Genomic DNA, 25399 nt, shown 5'->3' with positions numbered 1-25399 from the left:
CTTGCAGGAAATGGAGAGTGTTGTCACTAATTTAAATATGTCTGCTGTTTATACTGTCTTACATGCAGTGACCAAGGAACAGCATTCAGATCTTCCATGGGAATATTGCTCCCAGCCCCTAAATGCCAAATTGCTGCTCATAGAAATGAGAAGCACAGGAGCTCCACAACTCCTTGGCCCCATTAGTACTTACCTCAGACAATGGCCTGAAGGTTTGCTAATTCTTGAAAAACTGCAATCTTGTTGAAACCTTTGTTTTGTTTTATGACAGTCTTGTCATTTTAGTCTGCATGACATTGTTTACCTTGTAAAATGCTGCCTCCTGAAGCAGATGCCTTCTACAAGGAATGAGCATGACCAGCCCATGGCATCCCCAGCTCCCTCTCCAGCTCCCTGCCCAGCTCACCAAGGCTGCTTCCAATACTCACCCCAATACTCCCATCGTATCTCTAAGGAAGCATTGAGGTGATCTTCCATAAAATCAGAGAAGGGCAGTAAAACCAGCTAGTCCGTATCTATTTACACTCTCCTGGTTTTGCAGATTTTTTCTGATGTTCCAGCAGCCTTTCCCCACTAGTTTCACGTCCACATCCTATTTCCCTCTTCAGTTCTCTCATCTGTCATAGCCTCAGTGTTGACAGTGATTCGGCCTTCCCTGGTTATTTCAACATGCCTCTGTCTTGACTTTATTTCCTATTTCCTTCACATCTTCCTCTTTGTAAAAGTTATGAGTATCTGCTCCTGTGATTTCTTCATTGGTTTGTGCAATGGGGATGTCCCAGCAGCCCTGGCTTGCTCACACCCTTCTGGAAATTATCGTATTATGTGTTGTTTGTAGAGCTTTACCATGTTTCCAAAATGCCTACCACCACTCTATCTTGAATTGCTACCTTGAATATTTGTCTTGTTTACAGTAAGTTTGGGTTTGGATTTTTTTGTGGTTTTGATTTGGGTTTTTTTTTTTTTTTTGCTTTGTACAATGACCTAAAATGCTCTCAAAATATCCCTTTGGAAATCACCTTCTCAGAGCTAGACTTTACTTATTGGGATCAAGTGTCACTCCACTTTTTTCTTCATCTTCCTCTTGGTCTCTTTAGATAAACTAATTTGTGGCTGCATGAGCATGGGGTGTATGCTTATATTAAGCATTAGGCCATGTTGTATATTTTAATTGTTTCTAATTTGCATGTTTATAGGGATCAAGGATCTCTGATTTGTACTAACGATATCTGCGTAATCTCCAAGAGGCGTGTATCAATCCTTTCCTAAAAGAACTCAAAGACCTCTGCAACTGCTCTAAATAACTTGTTCAGTTGCTCAACTTACACTCAGGAAAACTTTTTAAAAAAATCTAAGCTGTGGATCAGACTTGTATTTGCAGCTTGATACTTGTATTTGCAGCTACAGCAAGCTTCCTACAACCTTGCAAAAGCTTGAAAAATATTATTTAATCTGTTTTATAAGCAGTGAGTCCAAGAGTGTAGATAAGTATGTGAAGATGGTCTCCATGCCCACAAAGAGGAACAAAGCTCAAGACCAAGCAAACAGTTAAAATAACTGTCAGCCAAAATCATGGGCATCAGAAGGAGGAGATGTGAGAGACTGAGCACCAGGTGATAAATCTGCTTGTCTTGGGCTGACAGGGGATCGATCCCAGTCAAGATTTTTTAATTTGCCATGCACAGGGCTGAGACCATGGCTTAAGTAAGTGACATCTGCTAAGGTGCCACATTCAGATCAGGCTCCTGTGTAACTCTTGCAACCATTCCCTCTGCCATCTCCAATCCTCTTCCCCTGGGAGGGTGCATGACCCAGAGCACTGCCAACTTCCACCAAGGGAAAAATGGGAATGCAAAGATGCAGTTGAGCATTAAGTAGGCAACTGGAAAATGAGGGAGACTGTAAGGGACAAACAGGCATGGATTAAAAAAATTAGAAATATGGGGTAGTAGGACAGGAACTGTATAAAGGTACAAATGCAAGCTAGGAGAAGGCACAAAGTAAAAAGAAACTGCGTGGGTCAGGACCATTGCCTGTCCTCCTGGGCAGTGAAGGGCAATGCTGACACAGATCTGAGGATCCCCCAGTGCAGCCTCCCTCAGTCTGGGCTATGCTCAGGGTGTTGTTCAGCCCTGTGCTATCTGTTGTGCTGTATATGAGATTATTGCCAAAGATGAAAATATACTGTCATAAAATTCTCCCCTAATAAATTTCCCTTCATTAAGTCAGCTTGCAATTTTAATTGTGGAGACTATACTTTCTCCACCCAGTTACTGTGGTTTTCCCAGGTATGTAAACTGGGGATTTTAGCCAAGGGTGGAATTGTGTGAACCATAGCTGGTTCCATTCCAAACCTTCACAAAAGTAAAAGCATGTATTAGGCATTTCATAATTTCCTCACAAAAGAAATAAAAAAAGAGGAAGAGCTGTTGCAGATTTGTCATAAGAGTTTTCTCCAGGTAAAATTGTTGGAAATACCACTAAAAACATGTGAAAATAATAGTTCAAGTAACAAAAATAGAAAGGTCTCCTTGAGAAAACCATGACTGGAAGGACAGTATTTGCCAAACAGGCCTGGAAACAAGCAAAAATGTATCCCATTTCTGGGCAATAGAAAGAAAGAATATGAAGTGAGAGCTGGAGGGAACGAGGGCTCAGAAAAGCTACATCAGTGAGCACTGGTACATCCAACACACATCACCTGTGTGGGGTCTCTGCTTCTCAGGGAGGATGCAAGGAGCTGAAAAGGCAACAGGCAGGAGCCAGGGACTGGGAGAGCTGCACTGTGAGGCTAAAAAAGAAATATAATGTCCCACATTACAGCGACTGTGCTGACCACAAAAGTCCTGCTTCTACTGCCTGTGCCTTCCAGATCCAAACATAAAATCCCTGTGGGCTAAAAATTCTGCCAATAACTTTGTTTTAAGGCTCTCAAAGTAGTTGATCACCAATGATCTCAGCAAGCACCAAGTTGACAGATAAATACTGAGTCAGACATAGAATAGGGAGCAGCTTCATCTTGGAACCTACCATGAGATTAAATTGGAGAAGTCAAGTATTGCTGTCAACTGGGAGGATTAGGAAAAGGCTGCATTTGCACTCCTGCACCTGCAGCACACAGCACTGTCCTGGGAGGAATGTGAGTCAGAGGAGTTTCTGCCAATGGGCTGCTGGGCTGTGCCTGTGGAACTGCAATGGGAATGACCAAAACACACTCTTGGGACACCCGCCATGATGAAACAGGGTCCAGATGGCCAGAGTTTAGATTCAGAGTTTAGATCCAATCTACTAAGTGGAAATAATCACTATTCATCACAAAGAGTTTGCTTGTAGAGGCCGGAGTGGGAGGTTGGTACAACATCTGGGTAGCAGTTAATCCCCATGTGTAGTTTTGAAATTAAAGATGATCCTCTCAGCAGCTGAGAAACATCAGTAGTGAAGGGTCACCACAAGCAACTAATGTGGAAAGAGAGGTGGATGGTGAATGGACAATTCAAAGGAAAGCTTAAAAAAAGGGAAAAGAAGAAATACAACAAAGTGTAGAATATACTCCTATGGCTACATGAGCTTGGAAATCATGCAAAGGATCATAAATTTTTTAAAAATGCTGCTAAATACAAGGTTTTGCTTCCCTCAGAGAGACTTCTTGAGGAAATGCACACTAAAAGGATGAGAAGCAACCAGAATAACACTGTTTCAGTGCCACTATTGAAAACAAGCTCACTGAGTGTTGCCAAAAGTAAGGGACAGCTGTGGTGTTAATACTAAACAAACCAGTCTTCCCATGGTAACTGGGTTTTATTCAGTTCTGGTCTTTGTGCTTTCCTGCTATAAACAAGGTGATTGTGTGTTGTTCTAGAAGTGTGTAAACATTGCTTTAATTAGGCAGCTTACAAATTATGTGGCTTTTAAATTACTCATAAATCATGAGCATGGCCATGTTAAAGCCCTCCTTGTAGGCTCTAACATCCAGTGGTGATCACCTCTACCTTTTAACAAAAATTTCAGAACCTTTGACACAACCACAAGAGGAAGGTCCTGCAACCACACACATCCTGGCAAAAGAGCCCCCATGCTGCTGAGAAATTAATATTTACATCATGGAAAGTTCTCCAGATTTCCTCAGACTGAAGTCATGCCATCAGGTAGATGGCAGCTGGCAGTAACCCACATCAGCAAAAATCAGAAAAGCTGCAGCAGGGATCACAGAAAAGAGCTTGGACCAGCACAGCACCAGGGCAGATGGATATCAGCTATCACAGGTAAACTATCTTGGAAGGAAAAAATTGATTTTATAGGTGAATAGTCCAAGTTTGTTAGCCTGGAAAATGGGTAAATGAGGATGAGCTGTTAACATCCATTGCCAGCTCTGCAACAGGCTGTGGCTGGCTTCCCAGGAGCTGGGCAGACTGGCCTATACAGGCAGTACAGCCAAAAGCCCTTTGCTATAGAAACAGGGCAGCAAGCCATGCTGGAGGCCAGCACAGACTGATCTGGCCTAAGAAACAGAACAAACCCCAGGGCTGTGGGCAAGGCTGCCCACATCTCCTGTTTACTGGCCTGCAGCAGCACGGCCAGCAGCAGCGTGCCAGAGCAAAGTCCTTCTGGCAACAGGCAAGAAACTCACCTGCAGCTCACAGCAGAGGTGGCAGCTGGAAGTTACACTTTGATTTGCTCTTCACAGGCATGGGGACAGGACTGCCAACAGGGTGGACATGGCAGCAACTACCCAAGGCTAGTCAGTGGCCACTGTCTGGCCAGTTGTTACAGCACATTTTATGGCAGCACACTCCAGAGGAGTCTGGACAGTAGTTTTTTAAGAAGAGACTTGAAACCAAAACCTATATTCAGATGCAGTAAGCACTGTATACATAGTGCAACATGCACCTACCTCCCTTTTACTGATGATTAAATATGTTTGCATTAATCTCTACCTACTGGTTTTCCCTTATAATAAACTATTAGGACACTAAGATCAGATTAAATCTGATTTTATTTGTCATAATATAAATAATACCTGCATCTGCCTAAGAAAAATTGTATTCTCTATTTTTCTCTGCAGTCACATCCTTATTTCTAATGGTTTTTGTTTTGTAAACAACACGCTGGAGTAGTATGAGATGTCTCAGCAACTGAAGCTATATTCAGACTTCTGTAATCACCCTTTACTATGCACTGATACAGATTCTGATAGAGGGGAGATGATGTTTGTAGTTAACTTTTCTTTCTAAAGAAGGAAAATCAAAAGCAAATGGAAACATTTCTGGTTTGTAGAAGTACAAAATGTGACTTCATGCTGTTCCTATTCCATAAAATTCAGTACCACATGGACAGCAGGCATGCTCATTTAATGAAATCACCTGGCTAAGCAATGTGCTGTCTGCAGTAGCCCGTGTGTTTGAAATGGCACAATTATATCTTTCCATTACTGCATGGCTTTGAGTAATATCAGAAAATCTGGTTTTGTGGTTGCAAGATGCTCTGGAATGTGGAAAACTACACACTTTGGTGACTGCTGTCTTTGTGCCTGGCAATTCCAGAAATATATTTTTAACTGCACAGAAATAATTTCTATACTACTACTAAGGACTTAATATGCAGATTTCACCCCATTAAGCAGGGTTTATTAAAAAAACCAAACAACAAGCTCCACATCAACCATAGCTTGCAGTAAAGCTGACTCATAAACAACAACCTAATTTTTTCAGTAATATCAGAGTCACAGTGAGGATTTTCCAGCCTCATCACTTTCTCCTTGGGCTGCCAAAAAATGCCTCCATTGTATTCCTTAGGAGCATTACCTGTTTAAGCAGACCAAGAACAAGCAACCGTGGCTTGATGTGGAAAGTAGGTACTGTTTTGGTATTGGAAAAATTAGTGCAAGACCTGATGGTAAAGTTTAAACACATTGTGAATGGAAAGAAGGGTTTTCATAGTGCTTTAAATTACAGAGCCTTTTTAATGTTTTCTATTGGAAAACCTTTCCATTGGGATGACACAAAGGTGTTGGACCCTTGTAGAGGCCTTGAGCAGTCTGTTAAAACTACAACAGTGTCATCATCTAGGCTTAAGCTAAACAGATCAAACATTCAATTTAGGGCAAATTTACAGCTCTTATTGTATAGAATCTTTTAAAAAAAGTAAGTTCAGCATAAAGCTTTCCTGTATCCACATGAAACTATGGACTCTTAATTAAGTTTTCCATGTTAGACTATATTCTACCCATAGATAAAAGGAAACACGTTTCTGAATGATTCTGCATCTTACACATCTCTGCTTCTTGTGAAAACAGGTGTGAAATGCAAGTAGCTGGAAAGAGTGTACCAAGACACATGTTAAAATCTCCATTTCACACCCACATTCAAGAAGAAATCTCATACACACTGAGTGCTCTTTTATTCCAAGCATCTCTCCATTTAAATGTCTGGTGAAGAGCAATCCATCCTTGCAAGCCCATGGAGCATTTCTTTGAATATGTTAAGAAAATATGTTGTACTGCTCCATAGAAAACTAGAACAATGCCAGTTTCTTATGATCTCCCATTGATAACAGAACCAAGAGGTTTGTTTAGCCTTTCTAGAGAAGGTTCCACCCAAAAAATTAACTATAACAGATACCAGTCCATAGTAACTTCCTCTAAGTGATGTGCTCTAAGCTGCACCCCTGCAGCTCTGAATAACATGCTGAAGGAAGGAACTCCTTTCTCTTTGTGAAATCACAGACAAGTACAGAAAGAAATCCTTGGCTGTTGGCTTGGTACATTCAAATCCTTACCAAACTGAATGTGAATTTTCCCCTGGGGTCAGTTTTTGTTTTTGTCTTTCCACTCTGCAATAGCACCCACATGTGCATGCACACACATACTCTCACTGAAGCTTGAGGGAACAGAGCAGATGAGCAGGCACATACAGCAAACATATTCATTTACACTTGTTTGCTCTAAGTAGATCCAAATTAATTTGTGGAAGACTCCCTTTGGGCCTAGTAGGCTGCTGAAAGCAGAAGACCATTTGGTTTTCCTCCTGATACTTCAAGTAATTTTAAGGTTCACATCTGCTGGGCTCTTCTTCTCAGGGTGAGCTCCTGTCCTCCGTATCTCCATCCCTGCAACGGCACCACAGTTACAGATTCTCAAACCCCTTTTTGTAACTCCATATTATGGCAATGCAATCCTGACATGGAACTATACAGACACTGGCACCAGATCTCATCTTTCAAGAAATTGAGACTGACAATGACATCACTTTGTCTCAAAATGATTTTTTTCTGTTTTTATACAAGCACCACAAGCACTTCTCCTGCTTCCCTAATGAAGCACAGTCCACTCTTTGCCTAAAAGATGGTATAGATAGGATAATACAGTTTAATACCATTCCAATTAGATAATAGTGCAATCAGAAAAATGCTCCCATTTTAACTTTCAAACTTATAATGACTTAACGGAAGAATAGGGAAACTACTTCAGAATAGGGAAAGTAAATTAATATAGCTGCTTTGCAAGCTGCAAGCTACTCCACTACACTCAGAGATTTAGGAAACAGAGCTATTGGAGACTTCCCTTAGAGAAGCAATGGAGTATTTCTGTGCATCTGTCCTTTCTTCCTATCTCACACATCTTAGATGGTTTCTTTTTAATTAAATCAAAGGCTTTGGTATAATATATTGGACACTGCTTCCAATATGCAGCAGTAACTTACAGTAAAATACATGCAATACAGAAAACAATAAATATTAAATTGGTGAAACAGAGAAAAACACAGTGTAACAAAGACTGCCTTCAAAAATTCTATAGGCGTAACCTGAATAAAAAAATACAGGAATTTAAAATATGTAATTGTGTAAAAAAGAAACCACAAGGTACATTATTCCAAAATATCTCATAGTTTACCATAAAATAGTTACTTGATCATTTAAGTACTTCTCATTCTGTTGACAATCAAACAAAATAAATATTTGACTGGAGCAACATTTCTGATGCAAAATTATCCAGAATCAAATAAAACCTGAAATCAGGAAATGCAAACCAGGAGGAAGCTTAGGAGGTCTCTACTGTAACCTCCTGCTCACAGCAAGTCAGCTTTGAGGTCAGACCAGGCTGTTCAGGGCTTCATCCAGTCAGGACTTGGAAACCTCCAGGCTGGAGGACTGTTCCACCTCTGTGGACACCCTGTGCCTCTGCCTGACTAATCCTCACGGGGCAAAAATATCTCCTGGAGGCTGGAACTCCTATGCAAATAGCAGTTAAAATACACTTTTTGTCAAGCACCTTCCCCTTCCCCAACTTATAGATGTAAGCCTGTATGGGAGCTGATGCTCCAAGGTGAGATCTGCTGTAACCCTGTGGAGCAGCTGCTCATTCTACAGAACTGCTCTGTCTCTCAAGCATCAAATCACACTGGAGCACACAAGTTAATACCTTCCTAATTAAAATATTTTATTAATAAGCAAATAACAAAGGCAGCAGCAAATATTTCATGGCATGATCAAGTTTTAAAAAAATCTCAGAGTAAACAGAAGCACTGCAAGCTAATTAGTTATGACAATGTCATATGCCCACAAGAAAAACAGGTCAAATCTTGAAAGTAATCAGAACCTTCTTCAGCCTTGTCTGAAATGCAAAACCATACACAAAATGAGGAAATCAACCTCATAATTAATTTACTATTGCCTAGTAAGGCCTCAGGAGTGAGGACTGACTACTGAGATACCTAAATGCAGGTTGAGCCAGTCACTGTGGCAATAAAAAACAAGAGAACAAACATGAACATTTTAAGTCTCTATTGGGATAAAGTATTAATTGGAGCTTACAAATTTTCTATTCACTCCACTGATTATAAAGAAGCACAAGACAACCTCTGCACTATGCCTCCCGTCCTATGTTTTACATCCAGAGATGTGTTCTTGACCCACTTCTTGTGTCAAGCAATACAAATTGTTTTATGTCTCTTTTACTGTGTCATAAACACAAATAAGTGGGTTTGATATGTTCATGCAGATATTTCTGCTAAGCTCAAAACTATAACTAGTAAAGTTACAGCTTTAATAACAACAGCTTGTTTGTGTGCATCCTCTATAAAAACACATGAGAATTAGCAGAATGACAGCTTAAAACTTCTGCATCTGTATTGTGAAGTTACATGACAAACTAGCACAAATTCAGAACTGCTTAACTCAAGCAGGGTGGGTGCAATGCAATGTTTCAAGTTATTCCTACTATCTGCATTAACAGTAATGCCCCAAGGTTCCAGCTAAGATCGAAGTCCAACTATATTATAGAGTACAGATGTTCATAATAACACTTTGCAGTGGACCAAAACATGCCACTACAGCACCTCAGGTTGATCCTACTTCTGGGTGTATCCTGTGTTTTTCTATGTGGAGATATTTTATCTCCTGAGGGAAGGGCAGCAGTAAAGCATAAATGCTACATCTAAGCCACTGGATCTTTCCCTCTGTAGGGGACCAGAAGAGCAGATCATAGAATCATCAAATGTCTTGGGTTGGAAGGGACCTTAAAGATCATCTAGTTCCAACTCCGATATCTGGGTTCCTTCAGCTACAGCTGAATCTTAAAGAAGCAGATCTTGCTTCGACCAGTGTATAAAACAGATGTGGCAGCAGAGAGGTAAACTGGTTTCTGATCATTTAGAAGGTCATGGAGAAAGCCCAGACAGGTGCACTACACCACACTGTCTCCCAAACCAGCTACTAAATCCAGATCTTTTCTTTCTCACAGACAAGTCATAAAATCGGGCACGTACTTATGCAGCAGTGCCAACAGCCAGCATCAAACATCAGTGAGCAAAGCCATGGGCTCTCAAGTGCGTGGTCTTGAAGACCAAGTAGGTCTCTGGTAAGTCTTACAGAACCAGGGGGAGGGGATGAAGGGGGAATTCTGCTGTATTTACTCACATTTAGATCACCATACAGGTACAGAAGTGCCAAGGGGAGGGAAAGGAGGAGCAGTTCTTTCCCCTACATTGTGAAACAGTAACAGACATGAACTGAAGTGACCCTTAACTGCTCCTGAGGTCTCAGCTCACCATTCAGTGAATCCACTCTGCTCAATACAACCTTCTCCTATCTGCAGTCACTGCTTTACAAATTAACCTCACTGTCACAGGGACTGGTGGGGGAGGGCTTATTTTCTCCAGTGACAAACAGCTGATGTTTGCCTGTTTCAGATCCCTGCACTAGCAAATATTGTTCAAGTGCTGAATTCCTAAGCAAGGTGAAAAATGCATTATTTAAAACGTGATTGTGTTCCTGCATTGCACAATATTAATGTTGCTAAAGCTACTTAATGCTTACACATCTAATGCATTTATATAGCAATTTGACACATTTTAACTGAACTTTTTAATAATTGTTTCTAGTCATTCATGAATTTGGCAAATTTGGACCAAATGTTTCATTGGTTTCCATGTGCATATATCATTGGTTGCCCATTCAGCCTCCTCTTCTGCATGACTAAAAATTTCAGCTTTTTATGAAGATCTGCTCTTCATTTGGTCTCTCCTGTTAGACAAGGTGCATCTCAGTCAGATTTCATTTGTGTTTTCAGTTTGGCAAGACCAGTGAGACATTCATCTCTCCATTTTCTCCTGGCATCCAGGATTTTTGGAACAACTGGAATTTTTTCAGACAGTGCCTGGAAGAGAAAATTTAAGATAACTAAATTTCACATTCTGAGTGAAAAGTTTTTCACCAGCATTTTTTCCTGCTTTCCCTGTGTCAGATCAAGTCACCATCCACATAAATTATCATTTAGGCTATCACAAGAAATAGGTCACTCTTTCCATGAGTGACTGGAAAGGAACCAACCTGTATGGGAATAAAAATGCTCCCACCTGAATAAGGTCATCCTGAATGTGGCAACATAGAGGACTACAGAAACAAGAAAGCATCAGCCTCTTCCCTCATTTTGCTCCACACAGTCACTGTCTTGTCTCTTTGATAACAATCTTTTATTAAGTAGAAAGGAGAAAACCTGACCATTTATGTTGCTGAAATGTGTTCTGAACCAGATTCCTGTGTGTGGTTCCCCATAAATGCAGTGAGGGATATCATGTTTATAAAACATTTTGTCTTAAGAATACCAGTTATTATAAAAGTGACAGGGGGAGACAGGGAAAAAAGCATTTCTGAGTGCACAGTCAAAGTTGTCTTAGAAGTGACAAGGAAAAAAAGTTGTTTTGAGAGTGCAGATAGAGACCACAAGGTCATCTTTGCCAAAATAGGACCTGAGGTCTTAGGCTTAAAAGGCAAGTGTTGAGAAACTGGGTAAAACATGCACCTGCTACCAATGACTGGTAAGCTGCAGTCACTCCATAAAAAAATCAGGGAGGGACATAGGAGTAAGGTAAGAAATGCTTAATGATTTACTCTAACAGAGGATCCCCTGCAAACTCATCTTTGGCACCAAAGACTGAAGATAATAAAGACACAGAAACAGATTTTGAAGTGGAATCCAGCCTTCTATAAAGAAAGCCAAACTGTTTCATACCAATTATAAGCTTCTGATTGTGAATGATGCCAAAATTATTATTAATTGTTATTATAAGCAGTTTACGTTATTTAAGCATAAAAGAATGTTTTTCCTCAAAATGTGTTCCTAACATAAATAGGAACACAATATGCTATCTTCCAGACAGGCTGCCTCCATATTTGGAATTAATCTCTGACAGCTGATCAGAAATTATTCAACCCCTACACATATTCTTTAGTGAATCATTAAAAAAGGCACCTTTTGAAAAGGCAGAGTTAGGAAATGACAATACTTCAGTTGATTCCTATGGTCATTCAAAATGACTATGTAGTGACTATAAACAAATTGTGGGCTTAGAAATGTTAATACATAAACTAGATCCCAATCCAGAACAGCACTTAAACACATTTTATCTTTAAACATGCAAGTAACCTTACCAGACTGCTCACATGCTTCCCTTAAACATGTATTTGCACACACGACAAACTGGAACTCTGGTTTGTGAAGTATAAAAAGAACACCCAGAAGAAAAAAAGCTCCAAGTTTATGCAGGAAGATGGAGTAGGAGAAGACATAGGATGAATATCCATGTGGGAAAGGAGGCTGAGAATAATACGATAAGAGGAAAGAAGTGATAAGGAATAGTGTGGAGGATTTATTTACCTGATTGACTTTCTGCACAGTTTCACCTGAAAATTCTGGAACTGGCCCAAAGGTGTTCAGAACAAGTTTCATTCCTTCAGCATATCTTTCACAATAACTTGAAACACCTGAAAATAAGAGTGAAAAGTTACATTTCAACAGAAATTCCCAGTTAAAGTCAGTAAGGCTGCCTGTGCTTAAGCAGGCAGAGACCCAGAAATCAGAGATCCAAAAAATGGTCTGCTCTTATGATTAAGACACTTAATTGTCATGAAGGAAAAATGGATTCTATACACCCCATTTCCATTAAGGTTCACGGAAAAATTATTTGGGACACTGCTTCATTGCAAAACCAATGAATGTCACACACCAGCAGAAAATGCTGTGTGAGGGTGTAGTGCACGACCATGAATACATCTGTGCTTTGTTACTTGTGACCAGAAAGCTTCCCTGACCAGGGAGCATGAGGAGAGTGCTCTCACCTCTCCTCCCAGTCAGTGTGTGTCATATCGTGAAGCATTCCTGTCATTACTTCCATTTATTAACCTGGAGTGTATCAAGGACAACATGGCTCAGGGGGAAAGCATCAAAGGCATGGAGACACAGGTAGCCTCCAGTGAAGGAAAAAGGCTAAAGGAGGAACAGATGGATCTTGCAGATCTGTATCTTTCAACCTCTAAGTGGGGTTAGAGACAGGAATTTGGTTTTTTTAACCCTCTCTGATGGTTGAGGACTTCTAGGGGAAGACAGGATTCACCTGACAAAGTGGAGAAAAGGCATCTTTGCCAAAACCCTGGCCCATCTAGTGAGAAAAACTTTATATCAGGGGCAACTGAGGTGTGTGGGGATGGCTCACACAACTGGAGAGATACACACTGCAGGAAAGATAAGGAGGGGGTGTGCTATGTCTGTAATGGGGCAGCTCAGATCTGTGGAGCTATTCCATGGGAAGGGCAACTGGCTGAATGAGAGCCTGTGGACAGGCCAGTAAAGCACAGCATCCTCCAACAGCAGGAACAGTCCATCCTAATATTCAGGAAGACAAGTACATGTATCAAGAGATTTGCTTGGATAAGCTCCCGTGCAAAAAGGTGTCATACAGCAGGTGGAAGCAGGGACAGGCTGTAAAGAAGTTGAAAAACACCCCCTAGGCATCTAGGAATAGTGTCAGGAAAGCCAAAGATCAGCTCCAGCTGTAACTTGCAAGGATGTCAGGGGCAACAAGATGGACTTCTACTGCTAGTAATATCCCTTATTGTTACTAGCATGCCCTTGCAAGTCTGCTTTCTACCATACTTTAAAGATAAGTCAGTCAATGCACCAATGTCATCACGAGATCTTCATACGACTGAAGGCAAATATTGCACCCATCTTAAAAAAAGGCAGAAAAAAAATCACAGGCCAATAAATCTCTCTTCTGTCCCTAAGAAAATTAAGGAGCAAGTCCTCTTGAAAGAAATTCCTGGACACAAGAATGAGAGTGTGATTGTGACAATCAGCATGTAGTCTCCAATGGTGTATATCATGTCTGACTTCATTGCCTTCTGTGGTTAAATAACTGTGAAAAATAGGAAAGTAGTGGATATCATTTACCTCAACTTTAGAAAGGCATTTGACATGGTCTTTTATAATATTCTTGTATCAAAGTTAGGACATTAGGGTCTGTCTGTCTGGACAACTAGATGGACAAAAGTAGGTTGGACATGTAGGCTCAGAGGTAGTGGTTAATGGATTGCACTCCACCTGCAGGCCAGCACAAATGGAATATTGAAAGAAATTGTCCTGAGACCCATACTGCTTAAAAAACCATGCTCATAAGGTGTGAATAGCATCCAATTGGGTAGGAGTGGGAGCTAGAGTGGTATGGACCAGCTGATACATTGAAGGGCAAGACTGCCTTTAGAAAGGTTGGAGGAATGAGCCAATATAAAACTTTAACAGGACATATGCAAGATCCTGCATCTCAGAAGGAAGGGCTCCTTGCAACAACACAAGCTTATGAACTCCAAGAACTCCTGGTAGTGGCAGGCAGCAAGCTGCACAGGAACCAACAGTGTGCCCTGGCAGCAAAGAGGGCCAGCAGCCTAGGCTGTGTTAACAGATTGAAGTTAATTAACAGCAGACTGAAGGAAGCAATTAACACCCTTTACTCAGCATTCATTAGACTGCATCCAGAATACTGCATTCAGTTTGGGACTCCCCAGTACAAAAAACCACTGACAAAACAGAGCAACTTCAGCAGAAGCCACCAAAATGGTGGGGGCTTGGAGCACTTGTCCTGTGAGGAGAGGCTGGGGGATCTGCGTTTTTTCAGCCTGGAGGAGAGATGGCTGTGGGGGAACCTACCAGCAGCTTGCAGTGCTGCAGCAGAGCCTGTGGGGAAGTCAGTGAGCATACAGAGCCAGACTCTTTACGTTTGTGGGACAGCAGAAAGACAAGGGACAACAGGCACAATTTGATATGAGGGGTTCAGACTAGACACTCAAGCACTGGCACAGGTTGCCCACAGAGGTTGTGCAGTCTCCACCTCTGGGATTTTCCAAGACTGTATGAAACCCTGAGAGCTTGGTCTGACCTCAGAACCTTCACACAGGATTTGTGAAGCTCTTAAAACACATGGTCAGAGAACCTGGGAACCAGCTAACTGGTAATGATGGGTAAAATGGCAGCCAAGTAGACCTTGGCTGAATTACACAAAGACCCAGGTTCCATCAGCTCCAGTAGGAATCTCTAAACAATTACTGTTGAGGCACTAGAGAGTATGAAATCATACATGCATCAAAAAGAGAAATCAGTCACTTAGCCAGACATACATATCTAGTAGACTTTTAGTGCTATTAACTACCACATAATCAGGAAAGGATAAGGATAAGCCTTTCCCAATCAGGACGTCAGGAACTGCATCACAACAGTAAATGAGCACTGCTTGTCTGGCAGTAAAAAAGCTGACACTGATACAAACACAGAATCAACTAAGTTGAAAGAGACTTTGAGATCATTGAGTCCAACCTATCACACCTATGTGGATTATCCTGGTGATCACCCCAGATCTGAGAAGTTCTGGACATCCACTAAAGGCTTCTGAGAATCACAGAGACTGAAGAATTTGCACACTTAATTCTATTTTTATTAGTTAATTATGAAAGCAAAGAGAAGAAACATACAAAAGACAGAGGCAAGCAGTTACAGTTACCAACTCTTCCATGAACACTCAGGACATCGTACAGATTGAGAAGCATGAACAAAAACTGCTCATGCTCTTATCAAACCACAAAATGCAGGAAATATAAGTGAGTAGGCCTGACTATCACACAAAAGAATGCAAATCAGGTCAAGACTCATTAAGTGATCTCTTTCCTCAACAGTTCCCTGGAATGCATTACTGTATGATATCAATACCTTACAAGTCACACCTGTCTAACCCTAAAATGGCTGAGATTGGAATGAATAATTGGAAACCTCTGACTACGGCCAACTGTGTATCATAAACTACACTACAGACTGCTCAACACGCCTGAAATCGCTGAGGTAGACGGTTTCTGAAAGGCCTCTGAGGTCAGTAGGAGGATGGAGAGCACTCTGGTTTCTGGGCCAAAGAAGAACTTTCAAAGGATAAAGCCTCAAGGAAGTACTAAATTTCCTTCAGCACTCTGAAGTCATGATGACCATCAGCTAAACAACTGAAAGGACAGAACAGCAGAATATGTCCATTGCATAAGAGCAAGGTAGAGAGATTTGTATTCCACTCCTTTAAAAATGGACTAGAAACATTCTCCAGTATCTGAAGGAAGGAGGAGGCTCTGAGAAAAACTGCAGCCTTGTTAAATAGCTTGAATCTATATTTGGTGGCAAATGTGTGACAATCAGCATTTGGTTAGTCTGTTTCCTTGTGTTATCTACCCATGGAGCCAAGAGTGTGACAATCAGCATTCAGTTAGTCTGTTTCCTTGTATTATCTAGCCATGGAGCATATGCATTCCTAGAATACAATCTGGCACTTTCCAGCTTTCCCCAACACAACAAGGAATGCCAGCTAGTCATACAGATATATTGGTTTTCTAATTAGAGAAAATTTGTATTTTGATCAATTTTCTTGATTGACACACAGCCAGAAACCTCCAGATTGCCTTGTGGGATTCAAAACATCCCTGGCAGGAAGTGAGGTTCAGGAAGCATTACTGTGGGATGTGGAACAGGCTGTGACATCATCCTATCTCTTCACTGGGGGAAGAAGCAGAGACCACCATCCACTTCCATAAGCACTCTGGAAAGGACCACTGGTTATCAGGGTTTTCTGACCATACCCTGCCATTAGCATAAGTGTTTGCCTATTACATTTTAACAGCTGGGTTCACAGACTTCAGCACCTGAAGCCAACCCAGACTGACCTACTAGGGGTATGCTATCCACATGAGTAATCCTGGGAACCCAAGACAATGCTATACAGGACTCATGCACCAGCCACAAGACAAAAATAGTTACATGCAACTTCCTCATGTGAGCTTTGTCTTCTAACAGTGAGGAGTCTGAGCAAAAATGTTCCCACATGCAGAAGTAGAAATGACTGAGGCAGAGAGTGCAGGTTTATTCTGCCAGCAGCTGTTGCCAGCTGGACAATGACAAAATAAACAAAGGCTATTCAGTCGAATAGAGCAATCCAAGCAATTCCCTATGACCAACTGGCAACAGAAGGAATGGTAAACTGAGCAGTGTCAGTTACCAGTTATTCTGGTGTTTATCCAGCTCACACAGGTCTATGACACTTAGACCTAATAATTTAGATTTGGTACTTTTCCAAAAGTCAACGGGAACCTTTCAAACATCTGGTAAGCTTGTGCAATAATACCACAGATCTGAGTAGTTTTGATTGTGGTAGTAATGAGAAGGTAGCCTAGAAGAGTGTACACCAGAAATCTTTTTCACAAGCCTCAAGTGCATTAGTATCTTGGGAAAGCTGAATGCTTGGACATGGCTGAACCATTTATCTGCTGAGTATGAACTCCTGAGCTGGACATGGCCTTTAAAGATCACTCAACCAGCTAGACCTGGAAATCAAGCTCCTACTGGCAGTTCGTTCACCTACTGCTTGAATGAATCAGAACAATTTCTGGGTGGGTGTAGCTCATCAATGCAGCAGAGACGTGCCAAAAGCAGGCTGGATAGCACAATTCACCCACTGCATGTAATGTAAGAATGAAAAGAAGCCTTATGCAATGTCAGCAAAAGATTTAAAAATGAGAAAAAACTTAGCGGTCTAGAGAAGAGCAGCAACATTAGCACAGCTGATATCAACATTGTGGCTGACATGCTAACGTGCAGGCACATATGCTGTATGCCAAGCAGGGCGTGGGCACTGCAAAATCTTTCAAGTCTCGAGTGAAGTCAGTAGACCAAAAGTTCGAATACACACACAATCTCACTCAAGGATTAAGAAAAATGAGTAGTTAAATTAATAACTCAAGACAGTTCTTCCAGTGTGAAATGCAATTTTAATTTGATTCCAGAAATCGGTATCAACTTATTTAATGCCTTCTTGAAGCTGGCACTTGAGCAATGGGGAATATTGCTGAAAAAAATCACTTTGCTTTTCAACCGCAAACTCATAGCAAATATTTGACTCCAGGCCTTTAGACTTAGGAGTTCTTTGGTTCAAGGGTCAGGGCTATTGCAAAGGTGGATAAGAGCCTTTGGTTGGATCATAGGGACAAGAAGGCAAACAAATATGATAGAATCTCTTTAATCCTTGTTGATACTACCCAGGGAGCAGCTTAAGCTGGAAGAATCAGCTTTGGCAAACAGTGTGAAACAGGAGCACCTGGGAGGTGGAAAAATAGCAAGATGGTAAATGGGGTTGATAAAAACAACCATCACTCTGTGCGGGCCACTGCTGTGCCCACGCTGTGCCGCGCTATCTCCAACTGGAGAACAAGAATGACACAAGATGCACCTGGGACAGAGGAAAAGGATGATAGCTTCCTCTTGTCTGTGTAGTTTGCTGGCTCCCTGTCTAAACCTTCCCCGTCTTGCACACGCTCACCTAGCCAATGTTGGAGGAAAGAGGCCATGGGAGGAGGCACATGTTGCAGCAGGCAACTGAGAACTATGAATACAAAACAGAAACACTTCCAGGAAAGGTAGGAGTTTCCTGAATTTCCTTCCACCACTTAGTCACAGCTATGGCAGGGGTGAAAGAAGAAGAATGAGTTACAAAAAGTTCTAAGGGGGCAGTACATGCAAGATTATAGAGATGAAAAGGAGAATACTCTATCTTCCTTGAAAATCCCAAACTCTCTCAGCATTTCTGACTTCTACAGTCTAGTTACAAGAAGGTGTAGACAAAGGCATTGATTCAAGGCTCTTCAGCTGCCCAAGGCTCCAATAATGGAATAAGCTGCTGCTTATGCAGTTTCGGTGAGAGTTCAGGCAGTTTCCAAAACGGCTAATGAACTGTCCCACAAGAATTTGTTCTAATAACCACACTTAAAGTTTGCAGCTCCTTACCTGAGAACTTGCACTGGTGTGGTGCAAACATGGTTACTGCTGCAATGCCTCTAGTTGCATCACCAAGATGAACACAGTATTGATGAAGAAAAAGGAACTCAGGACAGATATTTAGCTTAGAAACATGCATTAAGTGCTTCACTGCCCTGAAACAAGCCACAAGTTCATAAGGAGGATAATGACTAGCAGTAGGAAAAGAGAAGTGAAAACACAACAGTATAAAATGTAGTATATTATAGTTTGTAAGCACTTTAGAGTATCAGCTTCTCGTATGCTGTCTCATCCCTTTCTCTTCACAAGAAAGGCAACAGGCATGAGGGCTGAAGGATACAAGCAAGCAAACTCGGTAAACCAGTCTAGCAAGCACTGGGACACTTGTGACATGGAATGAGAGTCGGGAGCAAGTGTCATTGGCATGGACACGGAACATGCCAAAGAGAGGGTGCTCCACCATACTTGATGACTTTCAACCTGATGAGCAGCATATTAAGATACTGTAATGACTCAAAGAGAGGAGGCATGATGGTCAAGCCACTGATGCAATAGCATCAACAATTTGAAAAGACTGGGGTGGGGTTGACTTTAGCACATAAAATCTAAGAAGAGCCTGCAGTGAAAGATGGATGATAACAGAAAAAAGGGCCTATTTTAACAGAAAAAAAGGAACATTGTGAAGGAATCTGACATGGTTATATTATGTTCAGAGAAACAAAAGTCCTGAACTTTTTTAATGATAGAGGGATTACATTTCTAGACATCACACCTCTGAGGGCAACTTTCTAAATGTAATCCTATCTTCATCAAGGGTGTGTCTGAACACAGATGCATGCTCTGAGCTAGGGTGTGAATTCACAGGACGTTTTGTACACTACATAAATTGCCATATGGGTTCACTTATGGCTCTAATCACACAAATACTTGGAACTACACTGAAAAACTGGTAGCACCAAAAAAGGTTTTATTCTCATTGTGCCAGTGTTACCATCTCAACAGCAATGCACAAGTATTTCTGCAGGCCTGCTGGATCAAGGAATAAAACCAAGTCATTATGAACTGCTTATTTTCTTAGATCAGTTTCAAACTTGGGATGAATTCCCCAGTCTGATCACTTGGTGATCATTTCACACTCTTTCATGAATGCATCAAGACACTTTCTTTGGTAACCATCTATAAGGACTTGAGGAATAATGCTCCAAGAATTCCTCTGCAAAGTCATGTTTTCCTTTCAGAAAGCAGAGGGAACTACTTTACACCTATGAGCCCACAGAAGGAAACTGGTGCACAGCAGCCAGTATTCTGAAAAATTCACACCTTGACTTACTGCATATAAACTCTTTCATACAAAAAAGCCCTGCTGCTCCACAAAGGCAAACAGCAGTTCTAGAAGGGCTATAAACTGCTTTTTTTTCAGCCTATTGGGAAGGGAACTGAATGCATGTAAACACATATTAAATATACGGTGGATTTATGAACATTAAAAGGGTTTGTATGATTATACACCACTGTGATACTCCATCTCAGTAGCATCCTTTTGCAAGTATCCTGAATTGGGTTGAGATATTTTATTATTCTAAAACGTAACACATAGACTGGACAGAAAAGAAGGCAGGCTTCCTTTTCTTAGATGTTACTACCTTAGACATTCTCACACCTGCTGACCAGCTTGCAGTACAAAAGCTCCTGAACTGGGTTAAAGCTTGGTTTGCTCCCTGTACAGCAGCACTGAAGTAGTGGCCATAGCAATGGAAATAATCTCTGCTCTTGAACCAGCCAGCATATCTGTTTAGAATAATTCTTAGAAACCACACTTAGCTATGTCTTGCCTAACAAAAAAAGTAAAATTTCCTCCCTTTCAACTATGACTTAATGATTCTCCACTCTTTCCTCCCCATATTTTGTGCTTTTCACACAGCACAATCATTCTGCCCCTATCATCCAAAACCAATTCACCTGGCAGGTGCTTCTAAAATGAGCAAGTATTCCCATTTTCTGTAAGAGAAACATAATATTGATCATGAAGACTCATTTCCAGCTTACTGGATAGTTGCACTTTCTTTACGGGGACCATACATCAGCCCCAATTTCCGCATAACTCCTATAGACACCTCTATGAATACCTCAGTGAGTGACAAGTAGAATATAATCCTGGAATGGTATTGATATAAATGCAGGAGAGAAAACAGCAACAAAGATCCTTCAACCTCCTACCATCCAACTCTTTTGCTGATATTGGCAGTTTAGATCAAGTTCCAATTATAGCTCACTAAATAACCTACTAACAAAATATCTGATCTAAGCCAATTATGAAATACATATTAAGAACTTTTGCTGCAAACCTATAAAACACAGGATGTTATAGTCTAGCCTCTGCTTCTACAGATGATTGGTTGCAAGGGCTTAAAAAACAAAAAAGAAGAAACCAGATTTTTCAAGAAACAAGCGATTAGGAGATACAATCTCACTGAGGCTGGACCATCTTCACTATATTCACAGATTGCCCAGTACATGTACAGGTGGGATGTAGTGTCTGCTAACATAATCCTACAACAGTGAACATGCAAACTGACTGTAGTGAAGTCTACTGATCTTCCTTGTAAAAGACTTAACAGCATTTGTTGTGATGCTGGCATGTGAAATCATAAGAGGACAAACTCAAAATCTGAAACAGATATCAACATTAATTTTATTTGATGAAATCAACAATCAAATTTATATTATTATGCAGTTTGGGTAGGCTTTTTTCCTCCCCAAAGCAGTTTCTTTCCTGTCTGTTGCAATTCAATCCTCAAACTGTTGTTGCTGTTTCTGCTCCTTTTAATGACTTGACGCTGTCATTTTATTCCATATTCAAGGCTGTTGGCTCACTGCCATATAGTCAGCATTCCTAATATTCATGCATTGATTAAATGGTAACCTGAAGTGGCCTAGATAATAGGTTTGATAGGATCCTTTATGAATAGGGAGGAAAGGATGTAAGAACTAACAGAGCCAAAAAGTGACAGTAGCCCATAGGAAGTTCAGGGGAGGATCTTGATGTATGCATCCCACAGGGAAAGAAGAAACACTGATCTCAGAAAAAATAATTGGAATAAATTTATTCAAATCCAAACAATGTCACATCATCATAACAAAACAAAACAAAAAAAGAGGGACTCTACAAATAACACTATTTTCTCTCACATGCTTCCTTCATCCTTCCTCACTGATTAACAAATAGTTGAAGACTGTGGGCAACTAATATCTTATACTGTAAAAAATGGCAGCTGCTGTGAAGCTGACAGGCTAATGAAAAGGATAGAGACACTTTCTTTTATCTACCTCCACTTCCTTCTGCTAATAAAAAAAAGACAGTATTAGTACAAAGCATCAGAGAAGGCTTTCATAGAATCATAAAGTCGTTTACTTTGGAAAAGACTTCTAAGATCAAGTCCAACTGTTAACCCAGCATTGCCAAGTTCACCAGCAAACCACATCCCTGACTGCCACATCTACATGTCTCTTCAATACCTCCAGGGATGGCGACACAAGCTCTTCCCTGGGCAGCCTGTTCCAATGCTTAACAACCCCTACCATGAAGAATTTTTCCCTGATATCCAATCTAAACCTTCCCTGGTGCAACTTTAAGCCATTTCCTCTTGTCCTATCACTTGTTACCTGGGAGAACAGACTGATCTCCACCTGGCTGCACCCTCCTGTCAGGCAGTTGCAGAGAGTGATGAGGTCCCCCTGAGCCTCCTTTTCTCCAGGCTGAACACCCCCAGCTCCCTCAGCTGCTCCTCACAGCACTTGTGCTCCAGAGCCTTCCCCAGCTCCGTTGCCCTTCCCTGGACACGCTCCAGCCCTTCAATGTCTCTCTTGCACTGAGGGGCCCAGAACTGAGCACAGCATTGGAGCTGTGGCCTCAGCAGTGCTGGGTACAGGGGGACGGTCACTGCCCTGCTCCTGCTGGCCACACCTGGCTGATCCAGGCCAGGATGCCATCGGCCTTCTTGGCCACCTGGGCACACTCTGGATCGTGTTCAGCTGCTGTTGACCAGCACCCCCAGGTCCTTTTCCACCAGGCAGCTTCCCAGCCACTGCCCCCAGCCTGCAGCACTGCCTGGGGCTGTTGTGACCCCAGTGCAGGACCTGGACTTGGCCTTGTTGAACATCATGCAAGTGGTCTTGACATCCAGTATGACCAGATCACTCTGCAGGGCCTTCCTGCCCTCCAGCAAATCAACACTCCCACCCAACTTGGTGTCATCTGCAAATTTACTAAGGGCATACTGAGGGCACACTTGATCTCTTCATCCAGATCATCAATGAAGATATTAAACAGGACTGGGCCCAGCACTGAACCCTGGGAACACCACTTTGTGACCAGCCCCCAGATGAAAGTAATTCCATTCCCCACCACTCTCTAGGCCCAGCCATCCAGACAGTCTTTTAAGCAGTGAGCAGCCAGTTTCTCCAGGAGAATGCTTTGGAAAATGGTGTCAAAGGCTTTACTAAAATCCAGATAGACAATATCTTTTTCATCATCCACTAAGATCATCTTGCTTTAGAAGGAGATCAGGTTAGTCAAGCAAATCCTTGGCAATGAAGAGGAGGTCCATATTATTCCACATTATGTGAAGCAATACTGGGCAACCAAAGAGAAGTTGGCACTGGCACAGAACTATGAACATAAGCCATCACATGTCCTGACATCAGCAATTTTGATTTAAACTGACTGATGAGAGCAAGAGGCTGAGTCAGTCTGTGAGCACATAAACAGGAGCAGCCCTAGACTCAGAGACAATGTATCTGCAAGCGCAGGAGTGAAGCAATCCTTCTCACAACCCAAGTTACTGAGCCAGCCAACAAGGTGCTGTTGTGGAAATGGTTCAGTGCACAAATGTACTGCAGCATTGCCTAGAAGATCCAGCTGCAGAGCAGAGCCTACCATGTCAAGGACCATACAATAGCAAAATAAAGACACAGCCCATAATATAAAGAGCTAGTATTTAGGTGATCTTAACTTTTTGAAGTTTTTGTGTTTTGTTGAAGTCTGCTCAAACCTTTGTGACGCTGATCCATAATTTTAATTTCATTTTACACAATTCACTTTTTTGAATAGTATATGTGAATCCCAGGTAAATAAAAACATCTAAAAGTATTAATTATGCAAGACAGATGTCAAACTGTTACTTGACTCTTTTGTCAAGTCAGCTTTGTATGCACAGGATTTTGCTGACAAAAGTACTTTTATTTCATTCAGCATATAAGCTTAAAACATAGCAGCTCCAGAGATATTTACAAATTCAGCTTTGCTACAAATTCAGCAGCAGGGGGGTATTCATCTATGGAAAGTGATTTTCTGTTGACACTGGATTATCAGCTAAACTTTTTCAATAGTTTTTTTTACCTGACACTCAGATGGTTCAGAACTATGGCTACAGCAATGTTATCAAAGTATGATGGGATGAATCTCAGAAAAAATTTATTACACAGCTAGTGTTTTAATAGGTTGTTATCTTTCATTTGATCACTTGAAACAAGATAATCAATATCCATTTCCTTCCACTGACCTCACACTTTAAATAAGTTTTCCTTACCATTACATTTTAAAAAGAGACAAGTCATAGTTGCAGCAATCCTAACCTGGTTTGTTACATAACATTTCCAGTGTCCTGTGCAAAGCAAGCCCTCCCTTCATATTCATAACATTTTGCACTACATACCTTCTGCATTAAGATGCATGGTTTCCAGAGGTCCAATAAATGCGTATCGCATTCCCAATCCATCAGACATCACAAGGTCTAGATCAGTAGGAGATATTACTCCTTCCTAAGCAGCAAAAGTACAACAGGAAGGAAGACTGGTGAATGATTGCTTTTAACACAAAATTTCCCATTTTTTTGTATATAATTAAAAATTAGGGAAGTAATAAAAACTAAGTCTAGAAATAGCAGTTAGGATTTCAAAGAGAAAAACACAACTGCTTGTTAGAAATGTCCATCTACTATGCAAGCCTTCATACAGTTCAGCATAGGCATTCACTCATATCTCTAGGACTGTACTTCCTAGTCCCAGAAACTGAGAATTGGAGAAGAAAGCAAGCATGACACTCTTAATAGCACATGGCCTAAAGAGTTTATATCAAATCCAAGTGCTATACCAACCCTTTTAAATACAGGAATTTTGCTAAATGTTACACCTCCCTTCATATTCTCTCAGTTCTGGATTTTTGGGCAGAGTCCCAATTAGTAGAATGGTGGTGCACAAGAGGGTACTGCTCCTGAGGCCACCTGCAAAAAAGGCTGGGTCCAAGCATGCAGGCAATGCAGTTGCCACTCCCTTCCACAAAACTCACCCAACATTCAGCCTACTCAGCCTCAACCTGCCCAGGGCTCTCGAGTGCACGGACAGCCTCATATCTCAAGAGCTGGCAGGATACAGAGCAAGCAAAATGAAGCCCTTCTTGTGTTAGAAGTTGAGCATTGCTATTCCACCCACATGCAGCACTTACAAAAAAGCCAATGCCTCCATCAGGTTGGGGCAAGCACAGGAAGGCTTGTAAAATGTGATTTACAGTTCTTTGCCTGAACAGATTTACTTGAGAAGAATACTTTTTATTACATGAGGTTGTTTTCCACCTCTTAGAAAGATATGACTTAATGAATACTTGTTCTAACCACTTTGATCAGGTTTTGAGAACTTGTCCTCTTTATTCCCAGAGACATGAAAACATTTCCTTCTGGGTAGGAAGGTGGAAGAGATGCTGAACTGCTTGTAATTTATCTT

At 41.3% G+C, this 25399-nt stretch overlaps 2 protein-coding genes across 13 annotated transcripts in view; one reads left to right on the top strand and one right to left on the bottom strand.

The window, feature by feature from the left end:
• LOC143693362 (uncharacterized) overlaps positions 1 to 25399 on the top strand; it is a 79353-nt gene that overhangs the window by 20676 nt on the left and 33278 nt on the right. For 7 of the 12 annotated variants that reach the window (XR_013180962.1, XR_013180960.1, XR_013180963.1 and 4 more), the window contains one exon: positions 9737 to 9853. Coding sequence is in view for 6 of the 12 variants with exons in the window: in XM_077173898.1 (XP_077030013.1) it covers positions 9737 to 9853 (117 nt within the window). In the remaining 6 variants the exon portion in view is untranslated. Of the gene's footprint in view, positions 1 to 4008; positions 4263 to 9736; positions 9854 to 15495; positions 21801 to 25399 lie in introns of those variants that run through there. The other 5 variants (XM_077173894.1, XM_077173896.1, XM_077173893.1 and 2 more) reach the window with 2 other exon arrangements.
• CRYL1 (crystallin lambda 1) overlaps positions 8414 to 25399 on the bottom strand; it is a 50213-nt gene continuing 33227 nt past the window's right edge. The window contains exons 6-8 of the mRNA XM_054628308.2: positions 24337 to 24442; positions 12152 to 12258; positions 8414 to 10651 (exon numbers count right to left, since the gene is read on the bottom strand). Coding sequence (XP_054484283.2) covers positions 10538 to 10651; positions 12152 to 12258; positions 24337 to 24442 — 327 coding nt within the window. The 3' untranslated portion in view covers positions 8414 to 10537. The remainder of the gene's footprint in view (positions 10652 to 12151; positions 12259 to 24336; positions 24443 to 25399) is intronic.

This window comes from Agelaius phoeniceus, chromosome 2 (assembly GCF_051311805.1).
Source record: "Agelaius phoeniceus isolate bAgePho1 chromosome 2, bAgePho1.hap1, whole genome shotgun sequence".
Taxonomy (NCBI): domain Eukaryota; kingdom Metazoa; phylum Chordata; class Aves; order Passeriformes; family Icteridae; genus Agelaius; species Agelaius phoeniceus.
This window is presented reverse-complemented; position numbering and strand designations above follow the sequence as displayed.